Source organism: Musa acuminata, chromosome BXJ2-10 (genome assembly GCF_036884655.1).
Source record: "Musa acuminata AAA Group cultivar baxijiao chromosome BXJ2-10, Cavendish_Baxijiao_AAA, whole genome shotgun sequence".
In the NCBI taxonomy this organism is placed as follows: domain Eukaryota; kingdom Viridiplantae; phylum Streptophyta; class Magnoliopsida; order Zingiberales; family Musaceae; genus Musa; species Musa acuminata.
This window is the reverse complement of record NC_088347.1, coordinates 37,765,948-37,789,702: the sequence shown is the minus strand read 5'-3', so window position 1 is coordinate 37,789,702 and position 23,755 is coordinate 37,765,948. Positions and strand designations below refer to the sequence as shown.

At 38.6% G+C, this 23,755-nt stretch overlaps 4 protein-coding genes across 4 annotated transcripts; 3 read left to right on the top strand and 1 right to left on the bottom strand.

The window, feature by feature from the left end:
* The first annotated feature begins 165 nt into the window (after positions 1–165).
* On the top strand, positions 166–5,803 carry LOC135625576 (uncharacterized). Its single transcript, XM_065130557.1, has 6 exons — positions 166–510; positions 631–775; positions 1,690–1,950; positions 3,271–3,352; positions 4,235–4,428; positions 5,297–5,803. The coding sequence occupies exons 1-6, from the start codon at positions 272–274 to the stop codon at positions 5,609–5,611; spliced, it is 1,236 nt and encodes a 411-aa protein (XP_064986629.1). The 5' UTR covers positions 166–271; the 3' UTR covers positions 5,612–5,803.
* A 1,018-nt stretch (positions 5,804–6,821) lies between these two features.
* Positions 6,822–13,414, top strand: LOC103970011 (probable serine/threonine-protein kinase PBL17). Its single transcript, XM_009383636.3, has 6 exons — positions 6,822–7,163; positions 9,407–9,738; positions 10,505–10,640; positions 11,276–11,412; positions 12,057–12,180; positions 12,886–13,414. Exons 1-6 carry the CDS (start codon positions 7,109–7,111, stop codon positions 13,278–13,280), a joined length of 1,179 nt encoding a protein of 392 aa, XP_009381911.3. The 5' UTR covers positions 6,822–7,108; the 3' UTR covers positions 13,281–13,414.
* Positions 13,415–15,098: 1,684 nt separating this feature from the next.
* LOC135625938 (uncharacterized) lies at positions 15,099–16,394 on the top strand. The gene is made up of 4 exons (XM_065131091.1): positions 15,099–15,153; positions 15,219–15,476; positions 15,560–15,710; positions 15,845–16,394. The coding sequence occupies exons 1-4, from the start codon at positions 15,100–15,102 to the stop codon at positions 16,354–16,356; spliced, it is 975 nt and encodes a 324-aa protein (XP_064987163.1). The 5' UTR covers position 15,099; the 3' UTR covers positions 16,357–16,394.
* A 4,084-nt stretch (positions 16,395–20,478) lies between these two features.
* On the bottom strand, positions 20,479–20,868 carry LOC103970010 (auxin-responsive protein SAUR71-like). The gene has a single exon (XM_009383635.3). It carries the CDS (start codon positions 20,866–20,868, stop codon positions 20,479–20,481), a length of 390 nt encoding a protein of 129 aa, XP_009381910.2.
* Between the last annotated feature and the right edge of the window lie 2,887 nt (positions 20,869–23,755).

The window sequence follows — 23,755 nt, the reverse complement described above, 5'->3', positions numbered from 1 at the left end:
ATTAATTAGTATCTAATAAAAGTATCTATGGATCTGAGAGGCTTTAATATTCACAAACACGGATATCTCACACCACTGCCACGTGGTACGTTTAAGGTCCAATCTTTGCCGTGAGAACGGCCAAACCACTTATTACTAGCAAGTTCTTTTAATCGTATGGAAAAAAGAAGGCTCCTTTCTGGTTTCTTCTTGTCCAAGTTGAAGCTGAGACTCCCAATTCGTCTCGCGCTCGCCCCCGCTTCAGCCTCCCGCCCATCTCTCCGCCGATTAGATGGCCAAATCCGGAACCCTGCTATCCGATTTGGCAAGGGTACCGCCAGATTTCGGCGAATTCTGGCGGGAAGGCGCCGGCGGTGGTTGGGCGACGACGGTCGTTGTGCTCCTCCTCTTCGCGTGGCAGCTCCTGCGGCTCTTCTTCTCCCGTCGTCGCCTCCGGGCGGCCTCCAGAGCTCCGGAATCGTCGCCGGCGTCCGCCACAACGACCGATTCTGAAGAAGGTTCCTCGGCTGGGTTTGCCCTTGATCTTTTGTTGCCGTGCTTTCCATCCGTCTTTGTTGGTTTTTTTGCGATTGGTAACTGGAAGAAGAGTTAGTTTTTCGTTGTATAACATTCGTGTCGCTCTTGGTGCAGATTATCTGAGCTTATATCCGATGCTGATCTGAGAGATTTGATGATTAGTTTGGAGGGAAAGCTCCAAGAGAATGAGAGATGGGAAGATGTGATTGAAAAAAGCACTGATCTTGTGTCCTATAAAGCAAAGTGCTTCCGCCCAAAAGTATGCTCCTTTGACTTATTTGTGTTGAAGATCGTTATGTGGGTATATTTTTTAGTTTTTGGAAGGCTTATTGTTCAATCATAGAGTGTTTGATCGAATTCAGTTCTATTAACCGGCCACTATTATGCACATGCTTTCGACATTAAAACGAACTTAATTAATTTATAGTATATGATACTTCTTTATAACTTCTACTGTACTAGGATGAAAACTCAATTCTTATGAATGCTTGACTAGTTTGAAGTAAAGAACAGCTTTGTCAATTTTTTACGACTCCATAACAGCTTTCGATTGTTTTATTATATTTTGTTGTTGATTAAAAGTGATAGATAAAATTAATAGTGGTGTGTTGAAAATCTTAACTAATTCTTTTCTTGATGCTGAATAAAGTGAGGACCCCTTTTCCCCCTTTGAAGGGGAAACTAGCCATATCTCTTGCTTAATAGTATCAATCAGATAGTCAGGTTCATTTCTTCTTTTCCCAACGTAGGTCCGTATGATTTGTTCTTATTTTGTAGCCAAAATTAGACCATTTAGTTTCGGGAGGTGATAAGCTTTTTCATGCTTGATTGTTTTGTTGCATTGTTTACTTCGACTGAATCAGCTATTCAACTTGATTGTTTTTATTCTTTTACTCTAAATACTGAAGTTCCTAGTCTGTGATGTAGTTTAAGGAGTTAAGAAGAAGAGTGGTTTGTGAGAACCTCTCCTTTCACTTTAACATAGTCTCAATGCCATTAATATTCTTTAGTTTAAAACTCTGAATGTTCATTAACTTACTGTGACCTAGTACACAAGATTTCCATCAATGTAGGATCTGTAGAGCAAGCTAGTTTTCCACACATCAAATTATTAGGAGAAAATGACATCGAAGTAGCGCTTCCATCTGACTTCTACTGCCATGGTTTTCACAGGATGGTCCACCAAAATACCTTAGTGTTACAACATTCAAGCAATGTTCCACGGAGCTATTAAGAGATTTCTACATGGACAATGAATACAGAAAAAAGTGGGACAAGATTTTGATCCAGCATGAGCAACTGCAGGTTGATGAAAATAGTGGGACAGAAATTGGACAATCCATAAAAAAGTTTCCTCTCATGACACCAAGGGAATATATACTAGCATGGCGTGTGTGGGAAGGAAAAAACAAAACTTTCTATTGCATTATTAAGGTAAGTAAAATGAGTATTTCTCAGCCACCAAGCCTACACTGCATCACTCAATTGATGATTTACGTCCTCTATTATTTAATCCTTCATGCTAGTTGGTTACCGTGCCTTTCTATCCTTGATATTTCTATGGAGTTTATACAGCATGATGTATCTTTCTTCTATGGTGCAGTTCATGCTTGATGTTTTGATATGACAATTTAGGGTAAGAAATACAGCTAGATTCAGTTATAAGGTTTTATGGCATCAACGAATTTTATGATTATGCATCAAAACTGAGGACAGGTTTTAGTTTAATGAAATAAACCTAGATATCACAATTCTGATAATAACTAAAGATGCACCACATTGTAAGGCGCCATCACTTTATCTGATAAGGGAATTTAAAACCCATCATGTGATATCTTTTCGTATAGGGTGGATCAACTATAGAAGCTTATGCTACTACAGAAAATGAAACTAGAAAATAAATGGAAGGAGAGGAACAATAGAAGAAAAACAAAAGTTTGGGAGGAGGATTGCTGTGTCAAACACTTTACTTTCATTTACAACAGTCACCATCTTATATTTGCCAAGGTGCTCTCTGTTTGATGAGAGTCAAGTAGACACTGCCATCCTTCGTTTTAGACTTCAATGTATCATGAATTATAGGATTTAAGTTGGAAATTGTTTAGTGCTACACAAAATCCTTGTATATCTTCAATACTTGAGATATGTCTTAAAAATTCCTTCAGCTAAATCTGACTTACAAGATAGTATCATGCATATTCTACTAAAATTCAGATTCTCAAATATAAAATACTGAAAAAGCAATGATAAAAATCATCTGAAAAATCCTTGAAATTCAGAAGTAGTATTTCTTGATCCATACATTTTATTTTTTTAACCTAAAGATAAGTTGAATTTACTGAATCTACCAAACCCTATGCTAATACTAGAATGCACCACCGGTTGCCCAATAAATTATTATGTGTACTTGATGATAGGCCTATCTTTTGCAAATGATCATTAGCATCTGGACAATAGTAAAATAGATTTGGTGCAAGGCATAAATATAAATAAATTTTCATGGTTCATCTCACATATCCCTAAGAATCATTTCAGTTATGTATTATGATGACTTAGAAAACTTGTTGAATTTTTTGCAGATTTTTACAAAGAAAATAAGAGTTTTGGCATTGTTTTTTTTTTCAGTGATATGTCTTGAAGGCTTGTTTCTCATATGTCTTGCATGTTGAAACCCATTGAGTTTTGTCTCTTCTTTTTTTTTTCTCTATCAAACATCTATTTTATCCAATACTTATTTTTTATGGTCTTTGTTAGGATTGTGAGCATCCTCTGGCTCCACGACAAAAGAAATATGTTCGTGTTGGTTTTTTCAAATCGGGTTGGCGTATAAAACAAGGCAAGCAATTTCTCTTATTAAGTTTATGATATTAATGCCATCAAGTAATGTGCTTGATAATGTCGTTGCTTAAGTGGTTTCTTGCACTATTGTTTCTAGACAAGCATGATTTGACTAGGTTTATGTTATCCAATATGTCATAGATCAACCGACCCATGGTACACATAAGGCCTAGCCCAATGGTGGTTCCATGTGATGATGTATCCTCTAGCCCTATCCACGAGTAATCATTTACTACATGAGCTTTTCACTATGGTTCAATACTAGGTCGACTATAATACCAATTATCATGATATGACTTAACAGGATAACTGACCTATTAACTTGTTGAGTGTGAACCACGGGATCAAAATGTTTAAACCCAAGTTAATAAAAATAAACCCATTAGAGTTCTTTGTCTACTTCCAATGTGACACTAAACCGAGGTATAATTATAATTTAGTAAAGGATAATCTCCAATCTCAAACCATTGTTGCCTGAAGAATTTCTCTTATACTGTCACAGTCAAACTTTGTATCGAACAATCTTGAAAAATTAGTTTGATGCCAGTTGTATCACAACACACGCTGCCTAATTGATATTAAATCAGTGTTGGCACTCCAATAGACCCATCAAAAGAGCCTGAAAACAGCAATCCATTGTTTTTAAACCTAGTTTGGCTTTGAATTGTCCTCATTCAGGTTTTCAGTTGATTTGCTTAAGTGTTTTTTTTTTCATAGTTGGCTGAGATAAAACAGTATGAATAAGTCTGATTGTAACAATTATAGAGATGTCTGAAGGACACCGGTGCTGCATCAACATTGCTCTTTGTCAACTGTTTATCTTTTTTATGTTTTTTTTATCTCTGCGCTATTGGTGAATGGTTGAACATTTCTATTGCAGTTCCTGGTATCGATGCGTGTGAGATAACTATGGTGCATCAAGAAGATGCTGGCCTCAATGTTGAGATGGCAAAACTGGCATTTGCTAAGGGAATATGGAGCTATGTGTCAAAGATGAACAGTGCACTGCGTGAATATTCATCTTTCCCCAGTCACTTGACCATGGTCCCTACGCTTCTTAGACTTATTAAAAAGGTCAGCATTATTATTTCAGCTTCAAGCTGTTTAGTAGTTTCTTGGTATCAAGGGAAAAAAAAGGGAAATTAGATATTCACAGTTTAAGATTTTTTTCATTTAGTCTTAACATGTTAAGGGCGAGAGCCTAAACCTAAGCTTGAAAGGCATATTGTGCAGCTAGTTTTTGCTATCTGCACTGTTTTGCAGCAAAGTAGATACAGTTTTGATCTTTACTATGCAAGTTCCATTGTCAATCACGCGTTATTGGCTGTGAATAACAAAAGTTTTTCACTGATCTCCATTTTGTCCAACATGGCTTTTTACTTTCTAAAAAGGGCAGGTTATTAGCCCTCTGTTTCTCTGAAATCCCAAAATTATGTTGCAACTAGGAATCTCCATAACATGTGGGACAATAAATTTATCCTTTGATATCTTTGATAAAAGTTGAGGTTATTGTTTGATATTGTTGCTTCTAATGAAATGGCTTACAATCATGATTCATTTTGACAAATATGATTAGCAATTGTTTTAATTCAGGGGGTTCCTTTTGTTTTCAACAAAATGCATTCCAACATTGCGCTTGAGTGACTAGGAAAAGTAGGAGTTGAAGGCTCATGTTTAACAGTCTCTGGGGTGGTTTTTATTCCCTAGTGCTTGTGCCAATGTTCTAGCTCATCTCAACAGCATTTCTAATCACACGGTTTAATATATTAAAACAATTTGTTCTGGGAAAATTTGTGCCTTCAACAAAAAATGGTTTTGTTGGGGAATTGCAGCATTGCTGTTTCGTGCATCTGTAAACAATTTTTTAATGGAAGTTCGAAGTTGATGAAATCATGAGATAACCTAATCTTTTAACTGAAGCAGATATTTTGTGCTTAATCAGGTCCCACCAAAGTTGGAGACCTGTGCTGAAACAAGTATGCAAGAAGCTCCAGAGAAATTAGGAACTGTCTTTGGCGGACAGAGTAGAGTGGGTTTATCGCAGAAGACACCGTCGAGATCTTCAAAAAAGTGGATAGCAAATGGGCTTTTGCTCCTTGGTGGCGTTGTATGCCTTTCACGAGGCCGCTCTACCATCGGCACCCAGCTGGCCATTGCATGCATTTTGAAGAAGCTGACGAAGCGTAGAACAGAATCATGCCAAGTTGAGTCTACCCAATTCAGACCAAATAGACGAAAAACCAGAAGAGAAGGTTGACGTTGATCAATCGTCCTTCTTTGGCCTGCTCCGAGTCCAGCCTTGCATGAGTGCTAATTTCTCCAATGTTACAGTTGTCTAACCTTCATGTAATTTCTTCATGCTGTAGTTGATACATATTTTCTTTTTTGCTCAGATGTAAAAAAGGAACAGCAGTATTGTATCACATCGCATTAAAAGGTCATTTAGCCACTATTTGTGTAATTGATGATTGGATTGCCTTGACTGGTGCTGCAGTCCAATAGTTTGAGAACAAGAGTAACTGAAATGCACTGCGATGCACCAACAATTCATGTAGGAAGATTGACAAGGTGTGTATTGTTACTTAGCCTTGTGAAAATGATCTAAAGATTTGCGTGTTGCTGTTTCTTTCTTACATTTACTGACTTGGATCATCAGTAATCATTTGGTCAATTAGATTTGGTGACTATGAAATGATGGAGACGAGGTGGTAAGCAAGTTGGTCAAGTTGAGGCCTACGTGATTAAACTTATTTAGACATGCAAAGAAATCTGACTTGTTTTCGTAAATTGACTTGAACATAAGATAAGATCGAGACTAATTTTGCAAGTCAAGCATAAGCGATTCTCCAACATAATAGCAGCCCATATATTAGGCCAGAAAAGTTAGACCCGCTTGATCCAGAAACCAAGACAATCGTTCATAGTTGCATAATTTAGGCAAACCAAAAAAGTATTATTTTACATTAAAAAATTGTAATTTGATAGGTAATAAAAACCTTTAATTTCCTTTTTCTTTACTTCAATTGATATATATATCCTTAACTCTAAAATTTGATCATAATTAATTTATATTTAAGTCATTACTTATTAACTATTTATTTTTTTTATATAATGAAATATATTCTAGATTAATTATACCATGAAATAATAAATATTAAAGAAGCAACCAAAATACAAGGAGAAAAATTAAACAAAATAAATACAACACCAATAAATAATGGAGAAGATGCAAGCGGCGCTGCAAGCCACTTTTTCTCTCGTCAATCTCATCACCGCCGTCCGTCCGTCCCTGCCTCCTCCCCTCTCTTGTGCTATAAGATTAGTGCTCCAACCAGCGTCGCTCGATGTGCTTGATTTGCTCCCCCCTCTATTTATTACCGGTTTTTTACCGTTTCCGGCGCCTACTCTTCCTCGTCCCCTCTTCCTTAAACAATCAATACAAAACCCTCCTAAAAATAAATAATACGAACAAAAACCAAACACATCATCTCCCGCTTCCGCTCCGCTCCTCTCCTTTCCCTTCCTCGCTCCTCGGAGGCGCCCCCTTTTTAGCCCTCGGCGATTCGGAGGCCCCCGAGCCCCTCCGGTCTGCACTGTAACTGCCTCATCGACCTCCTCCTCCTCTCCGCCGCCTGGGAGTTCTGAGGCCCGTCGAAGGCAGGCCGTCGGATCAGGGGCGGGTGGATGGACGGAGGGCGTTGAGGCTCTCTTTCTCTCTCCACCCCCAGGGGAAAGGAGGGAGCCGGAGGGCGTCATGGGTAACTGCCTTTGCTTCGAAGACCGCTCTAGCCGTAATTCGCCAGAATCAGGTGATCTAGTCCTCGTTCTCTCATTTACCCACACGGAACGAGGCGACAAAAGCACTCTCTTTCTTTCTATTCTATCATCTGGAATTGGCATTACGGATTAGGTCATGTGTGCAAATTGTCTAGGTTGATGCGTGATATGATACGTTCATATGCTATATATTGGTATGCTAAGACAGTAGCAAGCTCTCGTAAGAGCTGGTGATTGAACATCCACGATATTCTGAGCATAAACAATTAAACAGATTCGAATTTGATTCCAAGCCAAACTTAAATTTAATTGGGTTCAGTTAGTATCGGTCCCTATTGTTTCTATATATCAACATAACTGGGACTGTGCTTGTGATTTATGTCAATGTGGTGGATATGTCTTGCAGTCAGAGAGTTCTTTCATGCCCTTTGTTTGCTTCGTAGTCTTAATTATTGAGGACCACATTGGTAAGAAGATATTATTATAGCATGAAAAGTTTCGTATACTTGAAATTAGTAATTATAACCTTGGGGTAGATATAACATTGTTTTTGGTTTCTATTTCTGGTAGTTAAGTGATAAGTGCCTTTTATATATCTAAGAAACAAACATTAAATTTTTATCTATGAATAGCTGATGCGTTTAGGCTTTGATGATGGGTATTAACTGAAAATTTTTAATTCAAGCTTGAATGAGGCTCATGCAAAGTATAAGAGAAGCTTCGCTTTCACTTTGGAAGCCTCTCCATAGGGGCTTGAGTTCAACTTGTGTTGGGATTAGGCTCGATTTATCTTTGATCAATAATATAACAAGCCAAGGTCAATCATTTTTAGGCTTGAAATTAATTTTCGTTCAAAATTAACCATGTGTAGAGTCAATCAAGCTTGGAACAGTTAGACCCCTGTCTCTCAAAAATAACTTTCTGCAGAGAGATCAACATTGTGCAGCATCTCAAGGGCTGGAAGAAAAATTATGTATTGATGGAAACTGAAATAGTGTTGAAACGTTACTAGTAGCATCTGACGTTTAAAAGTAGTTAGTTAATTGGGACAATGATCTAAATGCAAGGAAGCTACAGGAATCATTGCAGGCAACTTGTCTCTCTAATGCTATCAGTGGGTAGAAACACACCCAAAAGAGCCTGGTTTCTGTGTTCGTGCCCGTAAGCTCTCCTCTCAAATTATTTTCTATGGTGTGGCAAGCTACATTGATTTTTGCAAATATGTTAAGGAACTTTTCAGTTCAGACCATCATTTCGGTGCATAAAATCATAGTTTTTAACTTTTGAATAGTTTTCTGCATTATACTTTGATTTGGTGTAACTAGTAGTTGGCCATGCAATAGGAAAGATTAGCTTCAATCTATTATGAGCTACTTTGAGTCATACACATCTAGTTTTGGTGTATTTAAATGTTGGATTTTGTAAGGCTGTTTGGTTGAGCAGACATACCACTGGTAAAATCTTCTTTTCTCATAGCCTTTGTGTTGGACACTCAAGACCTACAGGGACAGAGCTCCTATTGTACTAATTGCTGTTCTTCATGCATTAGCGGGAGAAGGTTCATATGACGAAAGAGTTCCCAAGTGTTGGTACATAAAACTTAGTGCAGCTGTCTCAACTTCCATGTTTCAGATTGAATGTAATTTGGTGAATTATTAATCATACAATCTGGAAAGTTATGTAGACTTCAGTTAAATTCTGGGGTTGTCAATTGAAAAGAAATTAATTTGACACGAACTTTATGAAAGATTTTGTATTCTACAACCATTGTTCCATGTCCAAGCCAAGGCAAGCTTAGACAAGAAAGGGACCCTTAGGAACACAAAAAACTAATTGGTGGCTGGAAACATCTGACCTATTGTTTGTACTTTGCAGTACAAACATATATGCACCATAGAGCAATTGCCGTAAAATTCACCTAGAGTTACCCTACTCCAAGCATTAATTGTAGATTTCTGCTTTGCAAAAAGAGAAGTTAAAAAACATCACTTTAATCTTTAGTTACTTTCTGAATAATTGTACAGTACAGATTATTGTTCAACATTTGATGAGCAAGAACAGTATCTCTGGACAAAAAAGTAACTTTTCTAAGTAAATGTGTAAACAGGATGTTTTACTGTAAGGTTATACCTTTGTAGATTACTGAGTTATATTGTGATCACCATGAAATTTTGGCTGTTACAAATGCTCTCTGGTTTTTTTGTCAGAAGATGAATGTTCTATTGCAAGTACTTGCAACTGTGCATGCTAATAATGATCATTGAATCTTCCTCAGTTCCAATTGGTAATGCTTCTTTAGCATCATCTCCTACCCAAGAACATCAAGTTGCAAAAATGACCAGCAATGTCGTGACTTTGCCAGTGACAATCAAAGACGTGGAAGATTTCCGACAGATGCCTGGCTATGGCAATGTCCAAATATTTACATATGATGAATTGAGGCTGGCTACCAATAATTTCCGTGCAGATCTAATACTCGGTGAGGGCGGGTTTGGCCTTGTCTATAAAGGTGTCATAGATGCTAATATCCGACCAGGTTTCAAGTGCACTCAAGTTGCTGTTAAAAAGCTTAATCCAGAAGGACTCCAAGGAGACAAGGAATGGCTGGTAAATATCATTCCTGTTACTTCCCATGAACATTGGTTCCTTTTACTTTCATATCATGTCTGTTTTCCCAAAAGTGATCATTGATAATTAACCCTCAAATCAGGGTTTGCCGTACCGAGCCGTACCGCCCGGTACGGGCGGTACGTACCGGTCCGATAGGTTTTCGGTATGCGGACCGATGGTTACCGGTCCGACAGGTTTTCAGTACTCGGTACACTCAGGTGTACCGCTCAGTACACCTGGGTGTACCGCTCGGTATACCGTACCGTACCGGTACCGAGCCCAAGTCGAAATACCGGTACGGTACGGTATTGCGAACCTTGCCTCAAATTATCTCTATACTTGAGCATTCAAAAAGTTTGAGCATAGTCTCTACATCTCAGTTACCATAGAGAAAATTGAGCATGTTATGCTACTACTCAATTGCCGACAGGGATCCTCAAAGTATTATTTCTTTTACTTCTCATAAATAGCCGGTAATTGTTTTCTCTATACTCAAGTTCTGAACTAAAGAGAGAAATTAATTATAATATAGACTTGAATCTTTCAATTACTCTCTCTCTCTCTCTCTCTCTCTCTCTCTCTCACTTTCTCATTCACACACACACACACACATACATTTATATATGTATGCACACAGTAAACCATGTTGTAAAATGCTTTAAATCAATGCAAGTCAGAAATTTAATTGTTTTGGATTTTTTTTATGGTTTTTATCGTCTATTCAGAAGCTTCACAGTTCATTGGCTTCTTCCTTCTTTGTCAGGCAGAAGTCAACTATCTTGGCCTCTTTAGTCATCCAAACCTAGTCAAGCTTATTGGCTACTGTTGCGAGGATGAACATCGGTTATTGGTTTATGAGTACATGGCGAATGGGAGCTTAGAAAATCACCTCTTCATAAGTATGATGATGAACATACATGCTCTAAGACATCATTTCCGCTGTTAAGTTGATTTCTTTATCTGATAGTAATTACTGTTTATTTTTTGATAAATCAGAAGATGACATGCTTTTGGTATCAGCAAATTATTTGGCTGCGAAACATTGATAGGAAAAACAAGGACTGTATGAATTAGCTGAAGGATGTACTACATAGTGACATGATTAAAATTGAGATCAATTGGATTTTGCTTGAAAAGTATATTATTCTAACTGAAGCATACCAAGGAATATATTGTGATCATTATCATAACTTCACAAGTTAGTTAATGGTCATTATTCCCAACACATTATAATACAGTAATTGAATGCATCTGTTTTCCAGTAACTTCTTTTAAGTACATCTTCTAGTGCATTTGTCAGATAATAGTTTTTGCTTCAATGAATCAGATGTTTTATTCATAGATGCAGCATGATTTGGTGTCTCAAAGTTGGTTAAGATTTTAAAGAAAGACTAAAATGATTAGCGAAAGTTAACTTCTGATGTTATTGTTATGATTAATTGTTGCATTATCTTAAACCTTGCCATGGTTGACTAGTGCAATTGTTGCATTATCTTATTGTTACGATTAATTGTTGCATTATCTTTACATTCAGAGGGTTGCAGTACCTTGCCATGGTTGACTCGGATGAAGATAGCTCTGGATGTTGCCAATGGGCTTGCCTTTCTTCATGGAGCTGAAAGACCCCTCATCTATCGTGATTTCAAGACATCAAACATCTTGCTTGATGTGGTTTGTCTTCTTTCATCACCTCTTGAACATGTCGCTATGTTTACAGATTTTGTTGTCGACAAGAGTCACAAAAAGAAGACTTCATGTTGGAAGTCTTGTTATGAATCCAACATCAACCAACACAATAACAAATCCTAGTATTTTAACTATTTAGAATGGCTATATGAATCATTGAGCTTTGTGAACTCTTCTTGTAATTCGTTAGAATATGTGATACATCACACTTTTTGATATCCAAATGATGCTCATGTCACTTTAAATGTAAATATATATACTCATGTCACTAACACTTGGATGTCTCTTTAAAAAGATACTCAAATAATACTGATATTCATTTCCAAAGACAATGTAACCAGGCCAAACTTACACTAATTCTTATTATTGCTTGGTCAAAATCATTCTAAATTGACTAGTAATAGATAAATAAATAGAAAATAGATAAAATGTACTCTTGAATGTTCTCTTCTTATTTTGACACAACTTCTGTTGGAAATGTGTAAAAAAATATTATAGCCTCTTCCATTTAATACAGAGTCATCTAACCAGTGAGAAATTAGTATTCTGTTTAATTAAATATAACTGACATTTAGCTTGAACAATGATTGTGGATTTTAAGATTATCTGAAAATATTTTCATAATGCAGGGGTGTAATGGGAAGCTGTCAGACTTTGGGCTAGCAAAGGAGGGGCCTATGGGAGAGCAAACACATGTTTCCACAAGGGTCATGGGTACTTATGGCTATGCAGCTCCCGAGTATATATTGACTGGTAAACTATAGATGTTTCAACAGATGCATGCTCTTTACAGGTTCTGAGTAAGGATATCCTTGTTTCATGTAGGGAAATCTATCGAAGCTGCTAATGGAAACATCATCTGTTTCATGCCTTGGTTTTGTATAGATTAGAATCTCTCCTGCCAGCTTAAAGATTACTGAACCAATCAAAATCATTCTCCTGATATCAGATTGTTTAAATCCTACATTTGTCTTTTTTAGTCCATCCAGTGTTTTAAGTAGTATTTGTACCATATTGATCCTTTCCTCCTTCCCTTTTAATTTTTTGTTATTTAGTTAATATTTAAATAGCTTAAACTTTCAGGAGTAGTGGCAGCCAATCCAAATTTTTATCATCTACTTTTCGCTTTCTTCTACTATTTCTTATCTTGTAGTGAGTACTGTGGTGTCCTTGATCTCATATATAAGATGGTTACGAAATGAAAGTTCCTGAGTTTAAATCTTATCTGAAGCATGTTTATAAATTTAATTATATATATAATCTACTGGTTTAGTATTTTTAGATGCTTAGATCCAATGACATTGAATTATATATATAATCTACTGATTTAGTGAAACATGTCTTTAGCTTGGGGGGTGGTGGAGAGGGAGGGGAGAGAGAGTGTGTGTGTGTGTGTTTTGTGTGCTAATGTCAACTCTCAGTGAGTTGTGTTGATTTCGTGTAGTGTGGCTTCCGCAGGGCATCTGACGGCGAGAAGCGATGTGTATGGGTTCGGGGTGGTGCTGCTGGAGCTCCTGCTGGGGCGCAGGGCGTTGGACCAGAGCAGGCCGGGCCGCGAGCACAACCTCGTGGAGTGGGCTCGCCCGCTGCTCGTCCGCCCCAAAAAGCTCCTCCGCATCATCGACCCCAGAATGGACGGGCAGTACTCCGAGGAGAAGGCGGAGAGGGTGGCCCGATTGGCCTCCGACTGCCTCAGCGAGAACCCCAAGGCGAGGCCTTCCATGAGCGAGGCGGTCAACGTCCTCCGCGACGTCCTCAGAGCCGACGACGTCAGCCTCCCCCTCCCCACCCCAGAAGCCGCCGCAGGGATGACGACGACGACGACGCCGAGAACGACGCGGTTTGAAAGATGAGAAGGATGATGAAGCCGTCTCAACAGGAAACAAGTGATGGTGACAAGCTCGCTCCCACTTCCCCATTCTCCCAGTGGTCTGGCGGGCTGGCGATTTGACTCATTCCTTAAATATCCATCACCGTGTCGAGAAATCTGACCATCGATCTTAGTTCTCCCATAGATATCATCACTATCCTATTCGACCATTGGAATGCCACCTATCCTACATCCGAACCGAATTATTCCTAGTTGTAGAATTTCTTGGGCGAAATAGAGGTTTAAAAATATAATTAAGTAAAATCAATTACACTAATGGGTGAATGATTATTTTCGTATGAATGGAAACGATAGAACTATTAAATGATTTTTGGATCAGTGAGTCAAATGGTCAAACCGTAAAATTAAATATAATTATACATTGTGTTAAAAATATGAAACATATGGATCAAATTATAAGAATGATTTGTATAGCATAGTGAAATAGGTTGGATGATAAGGATGAGACAGCAACTAATATAATAGGAGGATATTATTCTCTTTCATCCTTATACTAAAAAACTTTAATATCCTTTAAAAAAATACAAAATATCTTTGGTAATAAATAAATAATTTAAGATATTTCAGTTTTCTTAAATTTCAAGCAGTCCGATTTGTAATTATCATTGTTTTTACAAATCGACCGGTGGAGTCGATCCGATCAGATCGTTATAACTATGATTGAAATTTTTAGCTGGATTAATTATATTAATTCTAGTTAAGATGGGTTTACTGTGGAAGATCGATTGTCATACCGTCCTTTTATTTACATATTTAATATAGTAATGGTTGCTGTTGTTATATATTACGGTGAATTCTAAAAAAATATCTAAGTTTGAATTTTCTTTTTTAAGAATGCTTGAAAAATTTTCAGATACCTCTAATCACATGAAATGACTTTTATTTTTGTTTTTGTCAGAATAATTGTCCCATCCTCTATTACCCTTCCATTCTTATTGGACTCTAACGATGTTACCTCATTTCACGACTTAACCTTTTTATAAAGGCAAAAGCGACCAGAGGAGGGGAAGCAGACAACCAATAAGGCTTATCTGTGTGTGTGAAGGGAGGCAATCGATAAAATTAACTCGATTTGAAGACACAAAACTTCCAAAAGAGGTTGATCAACAAGACCAACCCGTATATAGAGGCGCAAGCCACTAAAGAAGGAGAGAGGACAACCAACATGGCCAACCCATACGAGAAGGTACAAACAACTAGTGGAGGAGAAGGGGGTGATCGATGAGGCTAGCTCGAGCATGAAGGTGCATGCGATCAAAAGAAGACGATTGATGAGATGGAGGGGGGCAACTGATGGATGAAGGGTGATGGTCGACAAGAATACAATAGCCATTTTGAAAAGAAAAAAAAAAGTGATATATGAGAACTTTTTAAAGTTGGAGCATTTTGTAAAAAAATTTTATACTTAAATTTTTTTTTAAGAATTCGCTCGTATTGTTATTATTAAGAATACTATCATTATTATTATAAACTGCGATTATTAGAAAGCAAGTTATATTGGGCTGCTATATGGGTCGGCCCATTTGTAAATCCCAGCCCAACAAATCTGCACATCACGTGGCAGTTTGTAGTCGTGCCAACCGTGGTTGCCGAGAAGTACCACGACATGCACACATGGATTCCCCTCCACCTTACCACGTTTTGCTGTCTCGGTGCCAAACCAGCACTTGTCACTCTCTGAGACCTCATCCTGCGACTCTCCCACAGCGCAGGATAAAATGGTAAGAGTCCATTTCGCTCACCCCTCCTCGCGGATGCGCAAGAAAGACGAACCGGAAAGCATGGGCCAAGGTGAGGAGGTGAAGACGAGGCCTGAGCCGAAGGTGGAGATTCAGGTCAGCCAACTCACTCATCCTCCTCATGTTTACATACATGTACTGTAACACTCTGATGGAAACAGGAGAGAGGCGAGGTTTTCTTCTTCTACCGGCCGAGGGTCGACAAGGAAGAAGCTCACAGTGCCAGCGATGTGCAGCGGATGTACGTCGTGCTCCGGCCGGAGTCAGGCGAGCGCTCCGTGGAGGGAAAGCAGTCGCCGGACTCGGGCAAGGAAAGCAAGATGAACTCCAAGGATGAAGTTCAGGTGGGTTCTGAGGACGGCGGGAACGACAAGGGTGGCGATGGTCAGGATGGAAAGGAAGGCGGCTATGGCCGGGAGGTACGTCCTGTAGCTGTTCTACCACATCTGTGGTAGTGGACAGTGAGGTTTCTTTGAACTAATGTTTCATGTGACAAGTGAAGGAGGTGAACATCGAAGAGCAGCCGCTGTTTCGCTTCATCGTCATGGGGAAGAAGAGCTTACCTGATCCAAGTCAGAGAAGCCGTCCTTTCTGGGGTTTCGTGGAACTGGTGACGACGAAGGTGGACGACATCAAGAAAGCTCTCCAAGGAGGTACGAGATCGACGTGTACCTTCAACACCGATGAATCATACGGACTTGTGTCTAGTAGAATTGCAGAGAAATGAACGTAGAAATTGCCTGACGTAGAACTGGTGATTAGCATTCTCGCTCTTCATGTGACGCAGAGGAGTACGAGACAGCAACTCGTGGCCACCGTCGCAGGCCTTCGGCGAGAGCGCTGGCGGAGGGCGTCTACCGCATACTGCGGCACCAATCAGGCCGGCGGACGCACACCCACCTCGTCTACAAGCTCGAGTTTCCGCCGGGCGATGCCGAGAACGAGCCGCAGGAGTCGCTGAACATAGAGCGCGAGGCCTCCTTCCTCATCCAAATCAAGAACCCCGAACAAGGCGGTGGTGGCGGCTTCGCAGGACTGCAGAGCAAGCGTAGGGCATGCTTCCCCGCCCACCTGCAGGGCCAGTTCGGGAAGCGGCGGTTCGGGCCCGCGGACCCGCCGGACTTCCTCAACTACGAGGGCTGCGAGCTGCTGCTGATCGCTGCGTCGGACGACATCGACGAGGAGCTGGGATTGGAGCTGAGGACGGAGTGCGAGGCGGATGCCAAGTGCTCGGACCTGCTGCAGGTGTTCGGCGAGACGGCCGCCTCCAAACCTCTGCTAAGCGGCGCCTGGGTCTGAGTTGCGCTCGCCACTTGGTGTGTTTTGCAGGTCATTTTGTGGTGGCTTTGTCCCCAAGCCGGTCTGCGGGCGCTCACAAAGACTTGGGGATGTGTTTTGCATGTGTGCCTGTAACCAATTAAGTGTCTTCCCTTTCTTCTTGGATGTAAGCTTTTGTAACTCGATAGGGTAGTAGTATGACAGTAACTATGCATTACTTGGATGTAAGATTTTGTCTTTCTCGGTGATTCTTCAACTGATTTGCTTAGTAATTGTTTGTCTTCTTCCTTTCAATCCTACAGATAATAATTTCATCGTTCTCGTTGATCTACCATTGCATCAGAGGTTTCTCTCTGCGGCATTACATTGCGAGAGAGTTCTCTATCTAGCGAGCGGCATTCTACTCGTATTGTCGTTTGCACTTTTGTGTTCCTTGCACCGAAGACAGACATACAATTCTTCTATGCGATCTCCCATTCGTGCTCTGTTGTTCTATAATAGATTTCTTTCACCTTGCAAATTTGATATGCCTCCCTCATACTGATCACCGATCAAATCTGCCTCCTCCAATGATTGTGTCTGATCTGATCTACTGTAACCCAACCATCTAATGGTACTTTGCCTCCTGTTGGCAAACGGTGACAACTTCAATCTAGTGCGGCATCCAACATCTACATCTTCTTCCTCAATTTATATGCTCCGTTGATTATTCATTCTGGAAATAATAGTTTCTCTCATCTTCGTTAATGCAATAATTTTGATCCGCTTTTAAATTTAAGCTCTCCTAAGATGCATATTAAATATGCATCTTCCTGAGCACGATTCATTGACATTCTTTTTTGATATAATCTATTACGGTACTGGATGACTCGTCCAATTGTCTATTAAAAAACATTCAAATACCAAGATAACTAATCTTAATGATAAATCCTAATTATAGATTATAGTTACATTATCAAGATCATCGTATTGTATAAGTCATTCAAATCTTAGTTATTAGATCCAAAGCACCACTGATCTCTTTACACAACACCATAGCAAAAATATGATACAAGTTACAAGTCGCCTTCGCACTCCATACCAAATCTTTTATTTATCTTCATGAAAACAACACAGGAAAAAAATATTATTGTTAATTATATTTAAAATCTAACCGTTATTATATATGACTCGACCTTAATAGATCATCCCCGAAGTCATTATTCATACTCTTAATGACTTAAGAGATGAATATGAGAAAATGACAACAACTCCTCGAGCACGTGACTCACTTTAAAGAACTTTATGTCAAGTTAATTAATCATAAAACATATCTGAAATAAGAAGAGGGGAAGATGAGACCAACTATCATAGCTCAATTGAATTAAAAATCCAAAGCAATAATAACTTCAATAATGAACCAAATAATATGTCTCCACATGTATAACACACATAACCATCATTCTCTATTATACTATCAACTCTCCAACTATTATAACAACTACAACCCAAACAACTTAGGAAATAATTTTAAACTATAATAATCACTAAACTAGTAGCACGTCACAACAATAATAATCAGTAAAAAATCATATATCAACTTTGTGACAAAATTAAATACATAGCAACAGTTTATTAATCTCGACCTAAGTCTACTGTCACACCCAATTGGTCTCAAGCAAATATCATGACTATCTAAAGTAATTGGATTATCACTCTGGTCACAAAATCTTCCATTAAAGCTAAAAATCGACTCGAACCATCGTTATCACTGTTGTAGAACTCAATTAGGTCACCAATCTTTTATATAAACTTGGTATACTTCCCAATTGACTCCAATAATATACTATGATAATATTGATGTCACCTACTTATGCTCAATCCCAATGTTCCATTCTTGCATGAAACGCATTGTTATTGATTTCTACTTTATTAAAAATCAAGTTGTCAGACATCGTGTTTATCACATTCATATTTCTAACAAACTAGCTAACTCCTCACGAAGCCTCTTCCTCATAAGGTATTTTTATTACGTCATTTTAATATTGACATTCTTGACGAAAGCTTAATCTTATGAGGACATGATAAAGGATCATAATATAGATAAATACAACTTTGTACTCCTTATATATTTTAATTCTCAGTCAATCTATAATTTGATAATCAATTATCATGATATATATACATGAACGCATGATTGAAAAAATATCTTCTTTAAATCTATATAAAAAAATACATTACCTTAATTACCTTAATGAAATAACCAAGCTTTCATGGTAATTCTTCACTCAGATCCAAGAAGTCTAATCACTCTCATAGATTGGAGGCTTAGAAGAGCCAACTAGCAATGCTTGATCTGCATCTTTCCTGGTTGCTATGGCTGGATGCACCATAGAGAACTCCAATGCTCCATCTTCTATACTCTGAACCTGAGAGAACGCAGTCATTTGTGTACTGTCGTCATAGACCAACTTGAAGGTACCTGTTGAAATGGGGAGCTTCCCAGGTCAGCAGGGGTCTCACTGCAGGAGGAAGAAGTATGAAAGGTCAAATAAAGCTTGAATCTGATCGTAAAAGAATTTATAGAGTTAAGAACAGGATACACTCGGAAGATGACAGAAATATCAACATGCTTTGCTCAGGACATCACCACTTTGTTTCTTCCTCATCACACCAAGTCTTCCAACCCATGCAGAGGCCTAACACCATCACACTGCTGGCACTGTGAATCTGCTAATGAAAAGCCATTAAATCACTGTTGATGTAATAGAATATTTTTTGTACATATTACTATGCTACAAAATAAATCAATACAAATGGATGATATTGCGATAGAAGTACTAACTATTTCCACTCAAATATCTAAGCTGCACATACTCCACAATCTAAAGAACCCACAACATGAGTTGAATCAGCTCAGCAAATGAACTTAAAGCTGAAACTGAGTCAAAATTTCAAAAGCTAAAGAATCCATTAAATGATAATGTTACATAAATTTCTACTAATGAATTCTCCCTTTTCAGATGTCCTGATTTTACAAAATTACACAAGCTGAAGGAATATTCTTATTTTACTATGAGAAACCTGAGACTAGGACATTCTACCCTTCCTAGAGTTATTTCAGCAGATCTACCTGTAGTTGCACAAGGTGGTAGCTGACTAGTAAGAAGAAGAAAGAGTGGTAAAAGAATCAAGCAGACCATCAATTTACCATGAAGCCTAAAAGGAAGATGCTGACTCCCCCGTGATTGCTGCCTTTCAACTCTAGCCTTTTTCACTTTTGAGGGCAAATCATATGGACAGCAACAGCAATTGCTTTTGTGATGCTACACTTGTTATGGTCTCTTCGACATCTTGAAACAAGTTGCCAGAAGGCCAAGCAACCATCAAGCTCGGAGCCCTGGAGATACTTCTGCAAATCAAACGAGAATGGTCAGAATTTTTGCAGATTGTACATAAACTAGAACTGACAAAAAATAAAAGAAAATTATCCAGAACTAAAAGAAGTCATTTATTTATCATAATCGCCACGAGCAGATACTTTCCACAATTCTGTGAGATATTTATTATTCGATATAACTTGCGACAAAGAAACAGCATCAACAGAAGAAATTACACAAACTGTAAATTCGATGACAAAAAATATATAATTAAAGATGAGAATGCAAAACAAAGTGATCCACTGCTGAAGAAAGAAAATTATTCAGTTTGCCATAATTATCCAAACTAGTGCATGAAATATGTGACAGTTTCCACATGGCAATGTTTGGTGCAATGTCTGATGAGAAATGAGCAGTAACAGCAGATTGCTGCCAATCTATCTGTGCGAAATTGATAAGCCTTCAAACGCTAGGAAGAACAAAAATCAGCAGTTAAAAAATTCAAGTTTTTCTGGATATCATCGGCATCAATATCATCCCAAAGACCCTCAAAACCCTAAATAAAAGCCCTAAAGAGACGAGAGGAAGGGGAGGAGAAGGTTCCTTGAGAGCTCGCATCTCACTTCAGTCTCGATGTTTAGGATCTCATGGATGGATTTACCACTATACACTCCCTTGTTTTATTTTTTCCTTCCATCATTTAATTGGCATATCTATCATTACATTTCCCTGTAAAAGGAAAAGAAGACACATAACAACAATGCATAACGAACAACAATCAAACTCAAGCCGCGGGGGTGGTGGCATTGCAGGGGCCGGCGTCGCAGTGGCGGGAGAAGAGGTCGTGGAGCTCGTCGAAGCTGAGCCGCCCGAACGAGGCCTGGTTTCGGCGGAGCGCCTCCACGACCCACTGGAAGAAGTCCGAGTCGCAGGGGATGGCGAGGCCGCCGGCCTGCTCAAACCCGTACTCCACCTCCGCCCGCTTCAGTAGCTCCACGAAGACCGGCAATTTCAAGAACCGGGCCGGCACCACGAAGCGCTTCCCTTCCAGCCCGACGTACAGCGGCACGTACCCAGCGGGGACCGTCGCCACTTCCCCTGGTTGACAGGACAGCCGCTGCCGCCACTGCCGAATCACCTGCTTCAGCTGCACGATCTCTCGTATAGTCAACATTTTCGCTTAATGGCACCGCACACTCGATTCAGCTTCGAAGTGGAAGGAGGAAGAAGGTGAGGAACTCGTTTGGGGGTTTGGGGGGTGGTTTTATAGGGCGGAAAGAGAGGGAGTTGTATTTGTTGTGTTGCAGAGCGTTCGAAGGCGAGAGGGAATCAAGAAAGGGAGAGATTCGCTTGAGGGGTATGCATCCACGCGGACCGACTGAATCACCCGGAGATCCATCAGGGTGATGTCCACAGTACAATCAAGCGGTCGGATATCACCCTGGGATCCGTCAGTATCGGGTCGGATTTACTTAAGACTCGAACCGACTCCGATAGATAAAAATTCCAGGGACCAAAGGTCATTGGTTATGGTTTGAGAATATACGATGAATCCAAACCCGAAAATTAATGGATATTTGGATTTATATTCGTGTTATTCGATTGAACTCGAGGCAGAGCGAATTGGATCGTCGAGGTGCAATGACACTTGTTTGCTTGCGTATATTTGGAAAAGAGCAGTGGTTATGGATTAAGAAACTACAATTGAACGCGGGTGGATCATCCAGGTTCAGTGACACTGGTTTTGTATTTTTTTTTTAAGATTGGAAAAAAGAAGAACTGCTCGACACAAATAATGTAAAAAATAAATAAATATAAAGTATCGTTAATTTTTAATCTAATTTTTGAAAATTTCATGCTACGACCGTGGAGATTCTCATTCTCTATGTGTGTATTAACGAGATGAAACACATTTGTTTGATCTATAACTTTGAAGTTTAGGCTTTTTGAGTTAGTTATATTGAGGTTCGATCGTCATTATTTGTTAGTCTTCATTAATTCCATTATGACTTTAATTCCTTAAAAACAGTTTGTATTGAACAATATTTGATATAAATGAGTCAAAATTGATATAAAAAAAATAAACCAAATAAACGAAGGATAATCTCAGGTTTAACTGAATTAAGATGATTCATATACGAACGAACGAGAAGACGTTGTTGAGTAAACCACCTACGACAATATTCATGATGTATACGATAATTGAAAAAATTGAGCGAGACAATGACCAATGACATGAAAAGTCTAAGCTATATATACACGATTAATTATATTAGCTCACGTAGTTAGTTATCCTTAGTATTTTGATCCTATATTTTAAAAAATTATATTTACATTTATATAGTTATAAAAATAAAACATCTACATCTATTTACTATAATATTATCAATTTTATCAACGAAAACATAAAAATAATGATAAAAAAAATAATTTTAATGTTCTAACTGATGTTGGTGAACAACGTCGATGATGACGGACAACGAAATTACTAAGAGTTGCAAGTGGCTATTGTGAATGATATTGTGGATGAGAAGAGTGACAGCATGATGTGAGACTCACCCTACAACTACATCGATGCAATTATTGAACGATGTCACTTTGTATTTACGTCAACGCCGATGCAATTGCTAAGTGGTGTTGCTATGCATCTGCATCAATATTGTTGTCGAATGACGAAAAGGCTTATCTTTCGTTATTACTTCCCTCATCCGTAATAATCACTCGCAGCTCTCAACGACATTAGAATAAATAAATCTAAATATTTCAATTTCGTGACTATAAAGATGTCAATATAATTTTTTAACATAATATATATATATATACTTAAAATTTACATAAAAAAATCTAAAAAATAGATGATGTTGCTTGTTAATCTGGTTTGAAATTTTCGTGCTCCACGTTAGAGGGACAACTTTCTTCCACATTCCATCTTGCAAGAAGGCATCCCCGAACACCGCACAGTCATTAGAGCACAAAGCTATTTGGGTTCTAATTTTAATGCCGGCATTAAGTTACAGCTCAAGGTGATGAATGCATCGAGTCAATAAACCTGTGCTATTTCCTGAGACTTAAAAGTCAAGAGGAAAAGAAAGGTACATAAGACTAGGAATGAAGTGATCATAGTTGTACCCTATCTTTTTCCGCAGAAGAGACTGAAAAGAAAATTCATTTAAGTTCTCAGAGGCCAGATGACATTAATGAGACAACATATTGCATACCAGTAGGAAGCAGCTTTGTTCACTGCTTAATATACATCTAAAGTCACCACTTCAAATTTCCGAACGGAAAAAAGGCTAGTCTCATTAAGTTTGTCTTGTGATTTGAAATGTTGCTACTCTATGGCAACAAAGACGTAACTAAAGCCAAGACAAACAATGAGTGCATTACATAACTAAATACGACTTGGTTCATGAGCGGAAGTAGTAAGATTGTACCTTTACACTATCAGTGTTGCAATACAATTAACATAACTACAAAATAACATCAATCTCGAAATATAAAGTTACAATATTATCATTGCAAATCTTTAAAGTTGCCATCATAAACAAGACAATAAAAGGAAAAGGAAAGGTTTGCCACGGTCAAGGTTATATGATAACGACGGTTAAATTGATGAGGCAACCCCCATAATGCACGATGTAAGATTTACCAACCGATAGTTGTCGAATATTTCTTAAAATGATTTAGTAAGTGCACAACACATTGTATCTTAATCTCAATAACTTACAAGCAAACAGCACAGAGCATAGGTCATCCACTGGTTGCTATTAATTCAGTAATCTGATGTCAATCTTTCTCGTTCAACAAATAATATGTAGTTATGCCCACTAATTGAGTTTGCAGTGAAAAGACAGGTTGGAAAAACGAGATGAAATATTCAAAAAAATTATCCATAATTTTGGCAATCTTTAAAAAGCAACGCTAGCAATGAGAGATATCAGGCAGATAAAAACAGCATACTGAAACTCCAAGAAAAATGATAAAGCTTAGTAGCTCAAGTGGCATTTAAGTAGAGACAACAACTCAGTTGAGTGAACACCTGAATGGAGCAAGGCTTCATT

What these genes read in the sequence shown, in the direction of transcription:
- LOC135625938 (XM_065131091.1), top strand. Translation starts at nt 15,100, where the DNA reads ATGGGCCAAGGTGAGGAGGTGAAGACGAGGCCTGAGCCGAAGGTGGAG. An exon ending in AAGGCGGCTATGGCCGGGAG is followed by an intron (nt 15,477 to 15,559) that starts GTACGTCCTGTA and finishes TGACAAGTGAAG; the next exon opens with GAGGTGAACATCGAAGAGCA. An exon ending in CAAGAAAGCTCTCCAAGGAG is followed by an intron (nt 15,711 to 15,844) that starts GTACGAGATCGA and finishes CATGTGACGCAG; the next exon opens with AGGAGTACGAGACAGCAACT.
- LOC135625576 (XM_065130557.1), top strand. Translation starts at nt 272, where the DNA reads ATGGCCAAATCCGGAACCCTGCTATCCGATTTGGCAAGGGTACCGCCA. An exon ending in CTTTCTATTGCATTATTAAG is followed by an intron (nt 1,951 to 3,270) that starts GTAAGTAAAATG and finishes GGTCTTTGTTAG; the next exon opens with GATTGTGAGCATCCTCTGGC. An exon ending in GGGTTGGCGTATAAAACAAG is followed by an intron (nt 3,353 to 4,234) that starts GCAAGCAATTTC and finishes TTTCTATTGCAG; the next exon opens with TTCCTGGTATCGATGCGTGT.
- LOC103970011 (XM_009383636.3), top strand. Translation starts at nt 7,109, where the DNA reads ATGGGTAACTGCCTTTGCTTCGAAGACCGCTCTAGCCGTAATTCGCCA. An exon ending in AGAAAATCACCTCTTCATAA is followed by an intron (nt 10,641 to 11,275) that starts GTATGATGATGA and finishes CTTTACATTCAG; the next exon opens with AGGGTTGCAGTACCTTGCCA. An exon ending in TCCCGAGTATATATTGACTG is followed by an intron (nt 12,181 to 12,885) that starts GTAAACTATAGA and finishes TGGCTTCCGCAG; the next exon opens with GGCATCTGACGGCGAGAAGC.
- LOC103970010 (XM_009383635.3), bottom strand. Translation starts at nt 20,868, where the DNA reads ATGTTGACTATACGAGAGATCGTGCAGCTGAAGCAGGTGATTCGGCAG.